General features: G+C 37.1%; 1 protein-coding gene across 7 annotated transcripts in view; it reads right to left on the reverse strand.

Annotated features, from left to right (window-relative positions):
- EPC1 (enhancer of polycomb homolog 1) overlaps positions 1–17,869 on the reverse strand; it is a 68,848-nt gene that overhangs the window by 3,856 nt on the left and 47,123 nt on the right. For 3 of the 7 annotated variants that reach the window (XM_082044317.1, XM_082044313.1, XM_082044315.1), the window contains 10 exons: positions 17,224–17,369; positions 16,932–17,138; positions 16,399–16,547; positions 14,949–15,105; positions 13,564–13,740; positions 13,370–13,459; positions 13,136–13,284; positions 11,579–11,931; positions 6,118–6,201; positions 1–14 (listed from right to left, as the gene is read on the reverse strand). The exon at positions 1–14 is cut by the window's left edge and continues 105 nt beyond it. In XM_082044317.1, coding sequence (XP_081900443.1) covers positions 1–14; positions 6,118–6,201; positions 11,579–11,931; positions 13,136–13,284; positions 13,370–13,459; positions 13,564–13,740; positions 14,949–15,105; positions 16,399–16,547; positions 16,932–17,138; positions 17,224–17,369 — 1,526 coding nt within the window. The remainder of the gene's footprint in view (positions 15–6,117; positions 6,202–11,578; positions 11,932–13,135; positions 13,285–13,369; positions 13,460–13,563; positions 13,741–14,948; positions 15,106–16,398; positions 16,548–16,931; positions 17,139–17,223; positions 17,370–17,869) is intronic. The other 4 variants (XM_082044314.1, XM_082044316.1, XR_014183215.1 and 1 more) reach the window with 3 other exon arrangements.

Genomic DNA, 17,869 nt, shown 5'->3' on the forward strand with positions numbered 1-17,869 from the left:
TTCGGCTGTAAATGCTGAACAAAATATAAAACGAGAAAATACTATATCAAAATACGTAGGTGTTGTGTATACAAACACATCTATTTAATAATCCTAAAATAAAAAATAAATTACATCACAGCGAGTCCCTAAGAGCCTTAATGCACATTTATGGCAAAAAAGGCCATCATCCTCCTAGAGATTTTTGTTCAAATTAAACCTTCCCTTTTTAAGCTGCTTTTTAGTATATAGGTTTTAATTGCTTTGCTGCATTTAGCTCAAGATATCAAAAATGGAGGGGCAAGAGGGAACCCAAACACAATTAAAACCACCAAAAATTCTCTAATAACCGATTAAAAAGAGATTACAGGTAGAAATGGCATCACTGCTTTCACTTGACGAAACTATGGTAGCTGCATTACTAGTAAAGTAGGTTTCTATGCAAAAACGTGGAACTGCATGTTTTCAGCCCTCTCAGAAGGCATCATGAGGATACCAAGTACCAACATTTAAGATTTATGTTTAATTCCAAACATTAAACTGAACATCCTTACAACTGTGTAGGCTATCATACCACAGTATTTCTTTTTTGCTTTAGATCACACACACAGAAGCTACTCCATTGATACAGAATTTGATAGAACATCCTTCTCTCTCGAATCTTTGAAAAGTGACCCAATAGTCAGTGCATCACAGGTCAACTGGAATTTTATCCAGCTGGCCCACAAATATAAAACTGATAAAAACCAGCATTATTCTTATAGATTCACAAGGGGATGCCCAATGGTGCAGGGGTGGGGAATCATTAGTTCATGGATTAACTTGTCTAAAACATAAGTTGTGGCTGGTTTTGTTTTTTAATTTACATTTCCAATATGAAAGGAAGTATCAGTTTTCAATTTAAAACTGAATGCTCTTGCAAACTCAGTCTAGGATACACCTTTTGGATTTTTCCTTCAATTTTTTCTTTGGGTTGTAGAGATGCTCCCAGGTAAGTGCTGTAAACAGCATCCACACTTGTAGAACGCAGCACAAGTTGCACTTTTGGGGAAGTTGACTGTTTGGCAACAAATCACCACCACACTTGAATCCTGTTCACAACCTGCAATTTCTAAATTCCTCTATTTTGTTAATCTACTCTTTCAGGCTCGCTTGCCTGAAGAAACATGTGTTTCTATCAAGACTACAATAATTTCCTGCTTTTGGATACAACAGGATTCTGAAGCACAATTGCACCTTAGGTATAAACTTGAACAATAAGTCAATGCAAACAGCTAACCACAGTAAGAATTAATATTTGGAAACAAACACAACTAACACTGCTGAGCACGCATTTTTCCAGGTGTTTTGTTGTTTGTTTTGTTTTTGTAAGACATTATTCTGAACCCTTCTATTATGGACTGCAAATAGCACCAAATTACTACCAGTACTTTGCTGACTACTTGAAGTCACAAATTTTTATTCAGCTGTTACTTGAAAAAAAGTAGGGATGTTGCACTTGTTTGTACTGCCATAAGTGACAGATTATTTCCCAATACTCTCACAGTTAAATTTCACTTCAACTTTACAACAAAGTTATTTCTAGGGGAATAGTTTAGTAGTAACACCATTCATAAACGCCTTTACTAAAGAAAAAACAAACCAAAACAAGCTAGAATTCACAGACCAAATATTCAGGAGTTGTTGTTTAAATTTTAATTTTACTTTATATAAATTAAAAGCCCTTCGGATTTTTTTTTAAACGGTCACCAAACACAGAAGTTAAAGCAAGAGAGCTTTAGCACACAAAGATTAGCACGTAGGAAGCTGAGTGGCAGTAGCAGAGGGAAAAAAATGGACGGTAATGCTTTGGTACTGATAGGTATTGCATTTATATTGATTAGTTAGTGGTGACTTAGTGTTTTTTAAACCCTCTACAATTTAGAATTGGTATGGTTTGGCCAACACAGTGACAATGATATTGAAGGTTCCCTGTATTAGTATCGCATTTTATTCTACAGTATCACACTGTGAACATATTGTTTAGGAAGAGCTCGCATAAGTGATGTAAATAATGACAATTCACAGACTAACAAAAAGGAAAATGGGAAAAAAGGATAAGTTATGCCACCATCTTTGACTGAATTAAGATTAAAATTTCTGCTGTCATAACCATCTCACTTTTGTCCATTTGAGTAAGTAAAATTTATTTATAGCTAGTTTCAGTTTTCAAGCCTTGAGTATATTCTAGATTTTAACTTAGAGTTGTAGTAAGCACAGTCACCTAGGTTTGTTTAACCAACTCCAAAATACTATTTTCTTTTAGAGAAACAGTAAATAAAGTTTATAGAAACACACTGTGTTTTGTTTAGTATAGCCACATTTAGGACAGTCTTTAAGTGCCTCCCTTTCTTTTGTGGAAGCTACATTTAGAACAACTATACTTTTCAAATTACGCATCAACGTACTTCTTTTTAAGCAGCCTGTGACCCTGACAGCTCTACGTTTCCCACCACTATGAAAACAGTTCCACAGCTGTCAAAGTAAACAAGTGGCAGAAGAACCCCGCTACGATCACCACCCTCATTTGTATTCAAAATGCTTCTCTTCTGCTCAAATATCCCCACACACAAATACTCCCTCAAACGTGCAATGGAAATAGCTATTTACCTGTCATAGCTGAAAATACACTCAAGAACAATTTATTTCAGGTTTTTTAATTTACATGAAAACATTCAGGGACATTTTTGCTGCTCCCCTTACTAAAGTTAAAAGCCTACTAGACATTTCGAAATACTAATTACAACATTATCAGAGATTTACTGTGAGATTCTGACTTAATCAGTTGCATCCCGTTTTGAAACACAAGGCTGCCCATAAAGGGCAGCTGCAAGCTACAGCCTCCTACAATAATGTGCTGGATATTCCTTTTCCATCCCACAGCACATCCAGATGTGCTCATGGACCAGAAGAGTTACAGATCATTAATTACACAAGCAGCTCTTCTCTCTCCAATGCTGAAGAACCAGTGCATTGAAGGTTTTGTTGAAAACACTAGTACTACTGAGAACTATCCAAACCCAAATTAACTATTTCAAAGACCTTCAAACTAGGACAGCATACTTCATTCCCCTTCTGTTAAAAGCCACCATGTATTTTTCTCACTATCACTGTCACTAGGCTTCTCCCCCTCCTGCTCCCTGATTACAGCCTATATTACACTTCAATTGAAAAAAATAAGCCCCCTGATAGTGAGATATAAGTTCCTCCTGAAAGGTTTGTATGTATTTAACATTAAAGTACTTCCACCTGTTTAACCTCACATACTCATTTTCTGGGGCACAAAACTGTAACTGGAACTGGGGAAGGTTTTCTGGGGAAATCACACATTTGCTCAGGACAGTGAAATCATGGGTATACTGAGTGTCCGTGCCTCTACAGCTGCAGGCACAGTCCTACACTTCTCAAAACTCTAGTCTGTCTTTTTTTTTAAGTGATTCCAGTAGAACACATTGCAGACCATAAAAATGTAGCCACTATTACTGGGTTAATTATATGGACTGCAGATTTTTGTTGCCTGCAAAGCTGGCACACATGCAACTGCACAGGTGCCAAACATCACTTTCTCTAGAAAAACAGTTTCCCCAAGAACTTTGTTCCAGAAAATTTATTACCGCTTCTCATTTTTATCCTAAAAAAGAGAAAGGGCACAGCTGAAAACCTTTCATCTGTGTCAGAGAAAAATGGCAAATGGAGAAATACCAAAAATGAATGTCATTCTTTTGTGCCATACACTGGTCTTTATCTGCCTGGAAAAAAACAGCAGGCCCAGACCTTTTCTGTACACTTCAGTCAGCAACCACAGCCGCTAACTCAGAAGAGTATTGCTACATACAGTTACACATTCCTGGTATTACTGGAGACCCTCAAGGCTTTAAAAAATTAGTAAAGCAACAGACAACTGAACAAGAGCTTCAAGCTAAAAATGTGACAAACCAAACCATTAAATGGTTAAAGATGATACATGAGATTTTAAAACAGATTCTTGCTTCAGCAGCCCTGGACAGGTGCACAGTGCTGACAGACTCTTCTCACACAGCATGCCCGGGGTTCCATCATACGGTCATAACCAGTTCATGCTACAGAGGTTACTAAATTGGACAGTGACAGAACATCCAGTTTCATTCACTACATAGAATCCAGTGGGGGGGTGGAGGTGGGAATATCTCAACCACCACTATTGATACACAATAAATAAGAACATTCTCATTTCAGAATACGTCAACTATCTTTCATAGCTGACAGCTGCACCTTCCCCCAAAACTTCTACATACCTTCCAAGACACTTTCAGTTATTTATCTAAGTCACCTGTCTCCTTAAGTTCACTTAACTCCTTTCCTAATCTTCAACATTAGGAACCTTTAAGGCACAACCCCACCTGGAGTTTTCCACATGCCAAGATGGTTGTCAGAAGATGGGCAGCTCAAGTTCTACTGAGAGACTGGGGCTATGTGAATGCTTCTTACTCATTTGTTTGCAGCATACTGTTCAGAATTGTAACAATTCAAACACACTATGCTTCTGAATTGTTTCTGGTAGAACTCTGAATCAAGTTATAGCATTTCAGTTGAAACAACTTTTAGGATTTTAAGTCAGTACACCACGTTAGCTGTTACCCTCTTCATTTAACCGCTCAGGACAGCACATGCGCCTATTCTGCAATTGTATTAGTGCTACACTTTGGCAGCAAGTAAGAGAGATGTTTTCTGGCTTACAGACTGCAGAAAGCAATGAAAGGTAGAAGAAAAAGCTTCAGGAGTTTGCAGCTATGAATACAAGGAAAGAAACATCAGTACATCACTGAGACTGACTGGCAGGATAAATGACTGCTTAGGAACTCCTTAGTGACAGCCACAAATCTTGTGCAATAACTCAATTTTTTAACAACTCACTACACTATGAATCATTTCCTACAATCATTTACATGATGTTTGTAGTCCTTGAGATAACTACATATTAATTTTTTCTCAGATTAAACCATTGAGTAATATCTTTCAATTGGATGATTCTGTTTACACATCTACCAAATTCCATGGGAGGGTGATACTCAACAGGTGGTGTTTTCTGGAGCACAGAGTAACCATGATGCTGTCAATGGACTTCTCAAAGATCCATAGTTCTCAGCAGTTTTATAATGCAACATGGAATTATTTTTACAGTGCTTATTAGTTCTACCACTTGATGTGTACCAGCCTTACAATGCTGCAGCTTACATTTAGCTCCCCTGAAAATGCAAGTCCTTTCCAGAAGTGGCCAAAACCAGTGAGAAGGGGGGCTAGCTGTGGAATCTGTGTTTAAACATTGGTCTTTGTATGGTAAACAGCCACAGCTGCAGGTTTTACTGAGAGGTGGCTCACTAGTTGTTACTCTGCTTCCCTGAGTTAGGAAAATACAGACCTAGAAAAAAACTGACCACAGGAACCAGTTTCCTAAAAACCAAGAAGCATATCTTGGAAAGCAGAAAACATATGTGCAAATTCCTGGTCGCCTCTACCAGCATCCCTCTCGATTTCCTGACTGGAAAATGCTCACTAGATTTGGCAAGGAAAGTGAGCAAGCTTTGTGGAGTAAACACAATTACCTATCCTAATCAGTCCTGTTAAACATCTAAATAATTGGATATTTAAATTAAATTAACTTTAAAAAGCAGCTGCTTCATAACATCAAGTTAAGCAGGAAAACTATTACAGTAGGAAAACTGAATAATTAAGATTATATTGGCTTCAAAAAACCCTCTCTCAAAAGCCATTCAGAGGACTGGATTCCCTTATTTCCAGCAGAGGCGATGGCCATTAAAAAGGCAGGTAACAGAAGAAATATCATGTAACTAAAGCTTCCAACTGAGAAATCCCATAAACTACAGAACTGCTAAGTATGTGGAAAGATGACACAGTGTGTCACAGTGTTTTCTTAACGGAAATACATCAGAGCATCACATCCCTGCTATACAAGAGTACAATTAATTGTTACTAATGCCAAAGTGCATGCAAAGCAAACATCATTCACAATACTAAGGAATCCAGAACACCACATTTTTAATCTCTTAACTGGCTTACATTGCCTGGTTAAAGATTTTCTACTGTATAGCAAGTTCTCACCAGTGAATTCGGAAGATTGGAGAGACTTAGAACCATCAGTGTGATTTAGTATTTGATGCACCAGGCCCAAAGATGTTTCACTTTCTGAAAAGAAGTTCAAGATTGATTTTACTTAAACATGGCATTAGACACTATGAGAACATGAATCATTATGCCCTTGATTATTACTACAACAGCCTTATATTTCAACCCAACAGAACTTAGGTGTGAAATTCCTAACATCAGAACTCTAGACTTCGAAATTATAAATGAGATACAAGATCTACATATGCACTCCCTACTTGGTAGTGGAAGAAATACAGACAAAAATAATTAATGAGGACTTTTACTGGCCACCAAATAAAAGCTAGAAATGCTTGCTGTGCATTTATATATTTCTGTTCATCATTCTTAATATGACTTTCCATCAGAATGTCACAGGTGAGCTGGGGTATGCAGTTTACTACACAGTTATCCATGTGAGTATCCTTGCATAGAATGCAAAGTGTAACAGTTTAAACAAGCCCAAAGATTCAGCAACTTGGAGCAATGTATTACTCCAACTGGGCTGAAGCTGAATGAGAAAATCTAGTATAACTACGAAGTCTCAAAATCTCCAGAAGTGCTCAGGGCTCTTACCCCATCCCCAGTCACATTTCGCAGACTAGAGAGGCTTCTCCTTTTAGCATTTTCTCCTTCAACTAAGCCTAGGGTGGGCTATAAACACCCATTACTCCCACGGCCATTGCTTCTTCAACTAGGATCTTGACATCTCAGCCACAGAGGGGCCAAGACTGTTAAGTTCCAATGACTGCTGAAAATGGCCATTACAAATGTCAGTATTTTTCATTACAAAGTGTATCCTACAATGTGGAAATAAGCATTTGGAAAAGGGGAAACAGTGAAACAGACAGCAGTGTTGAGACTATTACAGATACAAGGGTTAAATTAAGAGATCTAAACACAGCCAGTGATGGCATGAAAGCAATGAGAAGGTAGGACAAGTCCTTCTGCTTTGGTGAGAGGAACTGCCACAAGCATTGAGGAGCTTGTTCCTGCTTCCTTCCTGAAGAAGGGTGTCAGGTAACTTTAATGGTGTATCTGTCTCCTTAGTGAGAACAGGAAAAATAGTATAGAACTGACATTACAAATTCAGAGACAGAAATGCTGAACAGATATTTGGGAAATGGAAGCATAGTTCACCATCTTGCCAGACCTTTGAAGTGTGAAAACTTGCTTTTAAAAAGCAGATTAAGAGATGCAAAAAAGCACCTAAGTTTGCTGGGAAAAAATGTTATTTCTGTGGAATTCTCACAAAAAATATAACGGAATAGCAAAGCGCAACTTGCAGCACATTAGCTAAGTCTCTAGCTTACAAGAAAATGCAAGGTAAGCTACTCTGGATTCTTTGACTACAATCTGAATGTCTGCAGTTTTTCGTATGCAGTAAGGTCTACAATCCCAAATATCACAGCCCTCTAAGAATTTTCAGTAAGCCTTCTGCTAGAATACATAAGCTCAAAGAAAGAATCCCACTTTTCATGAGTGAGACTCCAGGCTAACTGCTGGCCCCTTCAGTCTTCACAGCTTGCAGACCTGCTTTTCAAAGTGACCCGGCTTCTGGAGGAGGGTGGCGTGAAAGAACAGAATAAGCAAGACAGTTGCCTCGTCTCACTGTGTAGCCTGGGAACCAGCGCTCAAGTCTTTGACTAGTGACAGGTATCTCTGGTCTGTCTCCTACACACAAGGCTGCCACAGAATTATACACGCTGTGCAGCTTTAAATATCTCAAACTTTTGATTACTGATGCAAGCATCCAAAGATATGTATGTAACATATTTAGCAGCAAATCTCTGGCAGAAAGCAGAGTCTCTCTATGATGTGATGCAGTTTGAAGACTACCTTTTGCCTGGCAGAACTAGATCAATCAGTTGATCTCACAAGGAAGACTAAATTCTTGGGGGACAAATACGTCAGATGAATATTCATGCCTAGTGTACACTCCAGACTTAAGACACACGCTCCATCACTGAAGATTATGATCCAGAAACTTGAGATTGTCAGCAATACAGGCTCCTCTTCCGAAGTCATTTTATCGCAATTTGTTCAGTTATTAGCTTTTCCACTGAACTGGTTATTCCTCCACAAGAATCAATGCTTTTACACTCTTGCCTGCTTTTTAGCAGTGTTCTGTGTAACAGACGCCTGAAGATCCTTGAATCAGGTCTTCTTGCAAGAGGGCAAAAGATGCTTTTTTTTTCAATTTTCTGTAAGATTAAAAGGAACAACCTTCTTCAAAAGTGATGTTACTTTATCAGCAGGATCAAGCGGCCAAGAAAAGTCTATCCTTCAGCACACAAGTCTAGTACATGCCCCCTTTTCAAGTAACTCACATGGGATTTTTTTTAAAGACGTCCCTTCCCAGTTTACACGCAAAATCTCAGTGCAACTACTTCATCTTCCACAGATCTTTTACGCTGAGCACTCTGAAAGCCAGGATCAGAATAACTAGCATTTCTTCAAAATGTTCATAAAATGCCTGGCTCTTTGAGAAAACCTCTTCTCCAGTCTTAAAGACCAAAAAAAAAAAAGCTTCCTGTAGCCAGAGAATGGGATGTGAAGGCCTGAGATACCTTCTCCACCTTCATGGCTGTGCTGGCCATGAATAACTGACTTGAAAAGCAAAGTTTTCCACAGCAATTTTTCCATGTCAGCAGCATGTTGTCTGGATCACTCAAGGCTGAAAAAGCCCAAGACTTCTCTACACTTCTTTAATATAGAAACAGACAAAACTTATCATGTGATGGTGCACAGTAAACACAGCAACATGACCACTCTGCTGGCCACTACAGAATCCCAGCATCTTCATCTTCAAGGTAAGCAACATGGTTTGACCACAACTCACAGTATCAGGGAAGTGATAAAGGGATTTGTAAAAACAGATACATTAGTATTTTCTCATAAAAAAGACCTACTGCCACTACAAAAAAACTAAAAGGCAAAGGGAAACAAAACTTAAAAATCCACTCCCATAACAAACTCCCAGTTTCAAAGACAGCTAAGAAAGAAGAACAGAAACACTCTACAGAATTGTAAACTGCAGCAGTAAGGATTAGAAAACTTCAGTACTGATGTTAGATACCTGATGTTCTTTACAGTATTTGCTACAGAAATTAAGATGACATAACTCAGAAGCTGCAGCCCCAACTGACATGCACCTTTGAAGAAGCCAAACTCTATATGAGACCTGTGAACACCTCTAATTTTAAAGAATCATTTTAAAGAATCAATTAAGAAACTGAAAAAAAGAGCTAGAAAACAGAACAATACCAAGATGAACTAGACTGTATGCTCCTTTCGAACACCTACCCGTAAGCAGAACAACATCATTAGACCACATATTCACGAACTCACATCCATCTCTAATACTACAAGAATATCTATTAAGACTATAAATAGTTATACAGGTACAGTCTTCCTGGTTATAATAATCACAAGAAACTACCCAAAGACTGTGGTAACTATCTTAAAGTGTATCTATGAATTCAGGCATATTTTTTAATGGAGTACTTAATTCTTTTATCAAACCCTAATAAAAACACAAATTTACAAATACAAATGTTGTGGAATTTATAAGTTTGGAACACTAACTTAAATATTTTACATAAATGAGAGAAACTATCTGCATAAAATCCCAAGCACAAAAGTAATATGCTAGGCACTTACACATATGTATTACTTTCCCACAGGCTTCAAAATACAACCATGGAATTAAAACCTTGTACAGAACTCATAACCAGAAATAACAATTTGATTTAATTCCTAAATTGATGTAGACAAATATCTTAATAATTTATTTAAGGAAGAAGATTCTTTAGAGGTGTTCATGTATTTATACACACACACCTCAACACATACAATTTAAACTCGATTTATGTAGACCTGAAAAATTGGCTGTTTAATTTTTCAGATGTAATGTGTTGCCCATTACCACTTTATAGTCTATTTATAATCCATTCAGAACACATGAGTTTTCTTTTCAACACTAGTACCCTGACTACCATTTTATCACAGTTCAGGCTCAGGCCACTAGACAGGTCATGCTCTCCTCTGGACTTGGCTTATTGATTTGAAACACTGGAAGACCAGAATTTAAACACCAAAAGCCATACTCTGATCACAAATGTGAAGAACCATCAGTTTTAGCTTTAATATATTTCCAGCAAGAGTCGTAAGAGAGAACAGAAGGGGGGATGGGGAAAAGGACCTACTCTAGGACAGCATGGAGGGGAAGCATGAAATAGAGCAGCAGAACAAAGCTGTCCACCAAGTCTAACAACACAGGGAGGAATTTTCAGAAATAATCTCAACCAACAAAAAAAACCAACCAAGCAAACAAAAAAACCCACACCCCACCACATCACAAAAACTACCAAAACAAACCCAAAACACAAACCACAAAACAGGTGGTGCAGGGAGAAAAGGTATAAAACGTAGTGGGAAACAAGAGGATTAAAGTCATCTGTTATCATGGTAACGCTCTTTGTTTAAGCAAATCTCCAAAACACCCCATAATTTGGGGAATTTATTAGGTATATGAATTGTTCCCCAGCTGACTCCTACATTATCCAGGTTTTCTAATTTATTTCCAAAGCCAAATGGCATGGAAAGCATGATTCTAGAGACTCCTTACAAAATGGTGGTGAACTCCAAAGTTATTTATTTGAAAAAAGCTCCATCACTTCACTTTCCATAGAAAGATGACAATGTACTGACTGATCAAAATTTAAGAGTTATTTAAGTTCAGTGTGAAGAACCCAATATAAAGAGAGATGCTATCCAATAGTATTCCAATTAAAAAAAACCCACCACATCAAGTTTTCTTAGGTCCTCAATTCCGTAATTCAAGCTCTATAGACGTAATCTGCCACTTGCTGACAAGACACATGGGTGATTAGTCTGAGTTTTGCCAAGTGTGAGAAGTAGTATCAGTTGGGGTGGGCTGGGTATTTTTTGAATGGGAAATGGCATTTAATTTCACGTAAGTTCAAGTAAGAATTGGTAACATGCTGGGATTTAAAACGTAAACATTTTAACTGTTTCCCACCATCACACCTTGGACTAGAAAAAATTCAGAACATAAAATTTTTATCAACATTTCAATTAATGTATTTTTAATTTTTAAAATCCTGATCTTCAGAAGCAACATAAACCCTGCACAATACTGGTTTCTAAACCATCATATTTCTAAAATCATAATTACATACCAAGGTAGCATTTGCATAAACTTGAGATGCCATACACCACTGCTAGCAATAAATATTAATAAACATTCTACGTAGCAAATAAAGAGATAAAAGTGAAGATAGGCTATTACCAACAAAATAGACCATGATGTAAAATATGGATGATCTAACAATATTCTGGATATTCTGAGCCAAGTTTAAAGTTTCTAGAAGCAAGTTTGTCAAAATAAACATACCAAAATGTGCTGAACCACTGCTACTTTTACTTTGTATAGAGGTACTGCATGTCTGGGTCCCGGGTTGTGCTGTGCCTGTTCGATTTACACCCCTGTATAATTTCCTACAGGAGAGTTCGTCATTGTCACTGTCATGTAGGGATGGTGTCCGAGGCCTAAAATGCCGCCATCTACATGATTTGATATTGACTAGTATCTGACTGAGGTCTTTCGAGAAAGATTTGTCCGAGGTATTTGTTTCTGAGGTATTGGCAAATTGACTGATTGAAGAGTGTTGTGATGAGGAAAACGTTTCCAAATCCAGCTGATGAAATGTATTATCGTAGTCCGAATGCGCTCTGTCTAGTAGCACCCTAAAAACAGGAAAACAATGCAGAATTATACAGTGAAAAGAAAATATCAAGAAGGTCAACAGTTTGCCAAGTGAGAACGAGCAACCTCCCCCTCCCAAAATAAACACAGAATGCACGACTATATGTTATTTTACAGTAAGTATGTTAAGGTTTCTCTTCACATGTATATGCTAGCTTTTACTGTTTGAACAGCTGATGTACATCATTATGTATATATTAAGATACTGCAACACACACACACACACACATATATATTTAAAATCAGGCTGGAAGACAGAGTTCCACAATGCAAAAAAACCTAGAGAATAAATTTGCTTAAGTAACTTCAGCTCAAAAGGCTCACTCCCATATAAACTGAATAAACCTACAACCATCCCACTGCAGTGGGTATGTCACACATTAACTTCCAAATCCCCTTAAAAAAAATCCCAGTAAGAGCCTTTCAGCTCCCATTCTGATTTTGCTGATACGCTAATATGAGAAGAGGTTCTAAGCATTAATTTGAAAGCCAAATCACATTCTTAGATTTTCTTTAAGTTAAATACAATTATTTAAGAAACAGCATTTATACACTGAACAGTTTTTAAATTGTTTTCAATATAGGTGCTTAGAAGCAAAATGCCTCAAGGAAATCCTTAATTCTTTGGTATTTTTGACAATGTTCGAAGTTTAACAGTTATGGTTACTTGTAAGCATTCCCCAAAAAAATTCTCCTCTAAAACTGACAAATCACCAAATATGCTCCATACCCGGAAAAGCGTTTTCTGAAAAAATGCAATATTTGCTATTTTAAAATACTACAATTTGAAGACAACTATGCAAATAATTTAAATACAAACCATCAATCACAACTGAAAACATACATGTATTTTCACCCCAGAACTTGAGAGGCCAGTAATAAAAGACTCCAGAAACATTTAAGAAAACAGTATTAAAGTGGCTTCCACTACTGCAAAATAAAAATGGAGACATTAATCAGCTAAAGAAACTTGTATCAAATGGAAATATTTAAAAAGTCAAACCCTCTGATGTCTCCATTTTTGAGGGTTTTGTGTTTGTTTGTTTGTTGTTTTTTTTTTTTTTTTTTAAACTTTGCTCTTTTAAAATATGTCTTACTAATTGTGGATTTTTTTTTCCTTTGTTGTTGTGGGTTTGGGTTTTCCCCTCCCCCGCCCCAAACCAGCAACAATTATGTAGCACTTACCTTCCACCACGGCCAACTCGTCTTCGTGCGAACCCAATACATCTCTGGGGTACAGTGAGGGTGGTTAAGCAGTATCTGTAACGCACATCTCCTAATCTTCCCTCTTTAGGGCTACTCCATGGCCAGTTGCCAGGTTGGTCTAAATGAGGCTTAAAATAATTATAAACAATTAATCACAAGATGTTTTCCCACAACAAAGTTCTGTTTTATGGTACGTAAGGAAATTCTACTTACAGCATAGTACTGACAGCCTGCTTTCCTACGGAAGGCAAAAGGACCATCAGGATCGTTCTCTTCCTCTGCTTCCGAAGAACCAGACAAAACCTTTAAAGAGGGGATGGGGGGTGTATGAGGAGAGATATTAGTAAATCCATCAGTCTTACTTCTAGTCTTTCCCCAAGAGCAGCACAGAACTCTAGAGGTCCTACCTGGGAGAGAGGTTCTTCATCCGAGCTAGGAAAATCATACTGATTCAAATCTTTAGCATTAAAGACTGGCAGTGCAGCAGGACTTGTCTGTTGAGGAGTACCAGCAGCAGATGAAGGTAAGACTTTTGGCTTCTTCTCATACTTTCTTTTAGGTCTAATAACATCAGGTTTATCTTGCTGCAAGAAAAAGAAAAGCAAAAAGGCAGTGTAAAATTACACACATAGCAAATTAGATTAAACCAGGAGTTTTCAAAAACTCCTGTGTAAGCGAGCTAAAACGTGAACCAATCTCTCCACCATCTTGACAGCAATACAAGCAGTCATTTAATAAATATATCTCTTTCATTGCCAGTAACTGAAATGTTTAACAGACAAGGTGGAATCAAGCACTATTTGCTCAATCCGTGCTAGATATAATACTAGTGGTTAAGATAACAGTACTACTCAAATATACAATGACCTCCACCAGGAACCATTCTTCTTTTCTAACATTTGAAACGAATAGACATTTATGCACTGTTAGGGAATTACTAAATACCAAACTACGCTTAAAAGGCAAAAATAGAGGTTCAACCTCTCAAAGATACTTAAGACTCTCACAAAATTCTCTGAAAATTAAACACATTTTCCCATACTATGCAAATCCAAGTTTAAGTGCATTTCCTAAGCTTCCAAGAAACAATTTTCTTTCATGCTGTGAGACCCTGCATCAACCCAGCCTCACCAGCAACCTCAGTTACATTACTATCAATGGAAGTGTTCACTGACTCAAGCCACCTTGTCAGATTCAGAACAGCCTTTGGACATTCTTCAGTTATAAGAAGTCTTTGTTTAAAATTCAAACTATACCTCACCATTTCTCCTGTGTTACCTGACCTATTTAATATGCTCAGTTGTTGGCACTGTAGCTATGCTTTGTATGACACAAAATTAAAGCCTGCAGGAAAAAAAGTGGTGGTCAGCTTTCTAAATCATGTAAAATTAGTTGATACTTTACTTAAATACAAAACCAGACAGATACACAGCGTGCTGGGAGTTATCAGTGGATCGTAGTTAAACAACAACAAAAGAACCCCATACCGCAACCTTCCAGGTTAAAATAAATACATTAATTTAGAACAAGATATGGGTTTTACCTCACTGTTTCTATCTTTGTAATTAGTTATCACTATCTAGGTAATAAATAGTTTTGTTCAGGATATCCTAAATTTATGGACAGTATTAGTGAAAAATGTTCATGTCCCCCAGAGTAAGAAACTAATTGCATTCCAATTGTACATTGCTAGCCTATTTCCAGCTTCAAAAAGCCCTCCCCCTATCCTAAAAAGCTGTATCTTGCATGCGTAACAGCATGAATCAGTAACTCTGTTATTGACATTACTCACTTTAACTTTAAATTCTTTCAGTTCCATAGCTTCTTGGTGTTTAAAAGGACTGCTGTTAGTCACAGGAATGATGGGAATAGCATAGGTAGGTTTAATCGGCTGCCGCTGTGCCATGACCTCAGACACAATCTCTCCACTGTAGTCACCCAAATTATACCTGAAACCAGAATTATTTTTTATTTGTTGGAATGTTTCCAACGTATGCCCAGTAAAAAATGGAACAACACAGAGAAAAACAGACTAATACTTGCAACTTGGGGTAAAGGGAAGTCCTGAATGACAGCAAGAAATGCAGGAAGCATTGTTCCAGAAATGGAGACTAATAACATGAAAACTTCATTGCAATGACTAATGTTGACAAATAAATAAAAGGATAACTACCCTGTAAAGCCTGTAAAACATCTCCAAAAGACAATAATGTAAAGGAAAAGCAGAAACTTGAAGGAAAGAACAGAAGACTGTTTCCCCTCCCCTCTCACTTGGGGACAGGTACCATTAGAAAAATACACATTTATCACCCAAAAGGTTTTAAACAGTGTGGCCAAGCGCCTTATTCATCAATCCTCTCTCTCTTTTGTATTACGTTCCCGTGGACAGTGCTGATTTGAAGTGCAGTTTTAAATTCTGAGAGGGGCATTAGAGTATTTCCTCTATTCAACAGCTTATTTTCTTGATAAAACTACTGGAAAAATCTTTGTTTCTACTGAAAATGGTCAATGCTTGAAGAAAGTGCCCTGATACAGACATTCTCCCTAAGAAAACAGACTAAAAGGTTAGTTCTAGAGCTTTAAAATACTGACTCAAAAATGTTTGTTTCCAAACATAGATGCTTAAGCTAGAGAATCTAAAATATAACTCCACATTGTAAATGTGATTCGCAGTTGGTTGAGAAAGTGACAGTTGACGGAGCAGAGCACTTGGTCTTCAGCACAGCTGACAAACAGGATGTCAAAAGAAGCCCTAGTTGGAGATGACTCACAGAACACTTTATACTGTACTAAATGCTTGTTTGTTTTCCTCAAGAGTGTTAGATCAAGCTTTGCTAAAAAAGAAAAGTGATAATGAAGAAAAAGAATACTAATGATTGGAAATGGCATTAAAATTAGCTGGGATTTCCTTAATGTACATGTTTAAATTTAACACAAATTTCCACATGAATTTACCCATAATGATGATCTCTCTTCCTGTATAATACAGAGGATATATACATACGTTTGAATATATGTACACATGCAATAAACCAATGTAGATTGGTGTGAAAGGTTACTTTCCCATAACAAGCAACTTTGTAACATTTTGTTTTGCTCTCCATGACCATATATGAAAACACGCTATTCTGTGAACATCACTCTAGATACTTATTAAAAAAATTCATTACTAAGTATTTGTGGGAATCAGAATACAAAGTAGTTTCCAAAACTTTCTGCAGAAATTCTTCAATGAACATTACCTCTTCTCCATAATTTCCAGTGTTAAATGCAGCAACTCTCTCTTGCTTTTTTCCCTCCTCTTTATCATCTCCAGGATAGTTACTGCACGACTCAGATCTCGACGCAGCTTAAGCATCTTCTCATAAGATGCTTCATCATTTTTTCGATTCTGTAAATAGATAGTATATATTTCCTCACATCATTTAAATGAAATAAGCTGAATTAAATTAAGTTCTAAATATTTATGTATATGAATAATCCCACCTTCTAAAACAAAGAGAAGCATGTGCATGGTTATCAACGAGCTACAGATTACCAACACCATACACAGGTTTAGCAGTAGATTTAGTGAAAAAATAATGAACATAAACTTCCATTCAATAGCTGTTCTAAAGTAGTTTCTGTCATGTTTTTACCCTTTCAAATTAGAACAAAAGAACACTAACTTCTATTGTTTTATACCACATAGCAGAATTGTTTCTCTACATAAGCTGCTTCTTTAGAGGGGGAGTAGGATGTGAAAGAAAGCAGAGGGAAGTATTGATCCACTTACTTTTCGTGTCTGCATCTTTTCTGTTCGTCTTCTAAAAGCAACATATGGGTCATTTGTGCTGGAACCATCTCGCTTCTCTTGTTTCACTGCTGGGATAAGAGAGGGCCCTCGACAATTTTTCCTCTTTTTAATCCAGTACTCATACACTTCTCTGATCAATTCATCATCTTCCTTCAGCAACAGCTTGGCCTCTTGCAGGCTGACTGGCTAAATGTAAAACCCAGCATGTCACTTTCATATAGCAACATATAGAGCACGTATGTCAAATTCTTTATTCAAAGTACCGTTGTACCTGCTGACCGCTGCCCTTTTCTAGTCTGTCTATCATCTCCTCAAATTGCAAAGGAGAGATATCCATTCTTTTCTTCAACTTATTCACAAAGATCTCATCTTCCGAATCCAAGTCATAATCCGGCTGCTCAGCATCCAAACTAAAAGCTAAATGGTAACAGTGAAAATCAAAGTTAGTTTTACTACAGAAATGTTTTCTTCTAAGCAGTGTCTGGAGCACACACCACATTCTTCTGAAGACAAAACCTAAATTATTTGTTTGAGTGTTGTAATAATGCTACTTCAAAGTTATATCTAGTTTTTTCTTGAAAAAAATTACACTATTAAAAAACAAGAATACAAGTTGATATCTATTTGACTATGCTTTTGTTAACCAATGAAAGCTTGCTAGTGGTCACACCAGCTGGCAGCTTTCTACCTGATTGCTTTCAGTAAGCAATTTTTAGATTGGTCAAAATTTTCAAAGCTGTCCAGTATTCTGCAGTTTTACATACTGTATTATCAACAGTTAAGACTTTAGCCCAAAATAATTTCAAAGGTACTTCTACAAAGTCTGTGCAGACTGTATTACAGTGACCTTATACATTCTAATCCATGATTTTTGTGATGTAGACAAGTCAGACTAAATTGGCCCTAACGTTCTGCAG

This window comes from Streptopelia decaocto, assembly GCF_964273445.1.
Source record: "Streptopelia decaocto genome assembly, chromosome: 2".
Taxonomy (NCBI): domain Eukaryota; kingdom Metazoa; phylum Chordata; class Aves; order Columbiformes; family Columbidae; genus Streptopelia; species Streptopelia decaocto.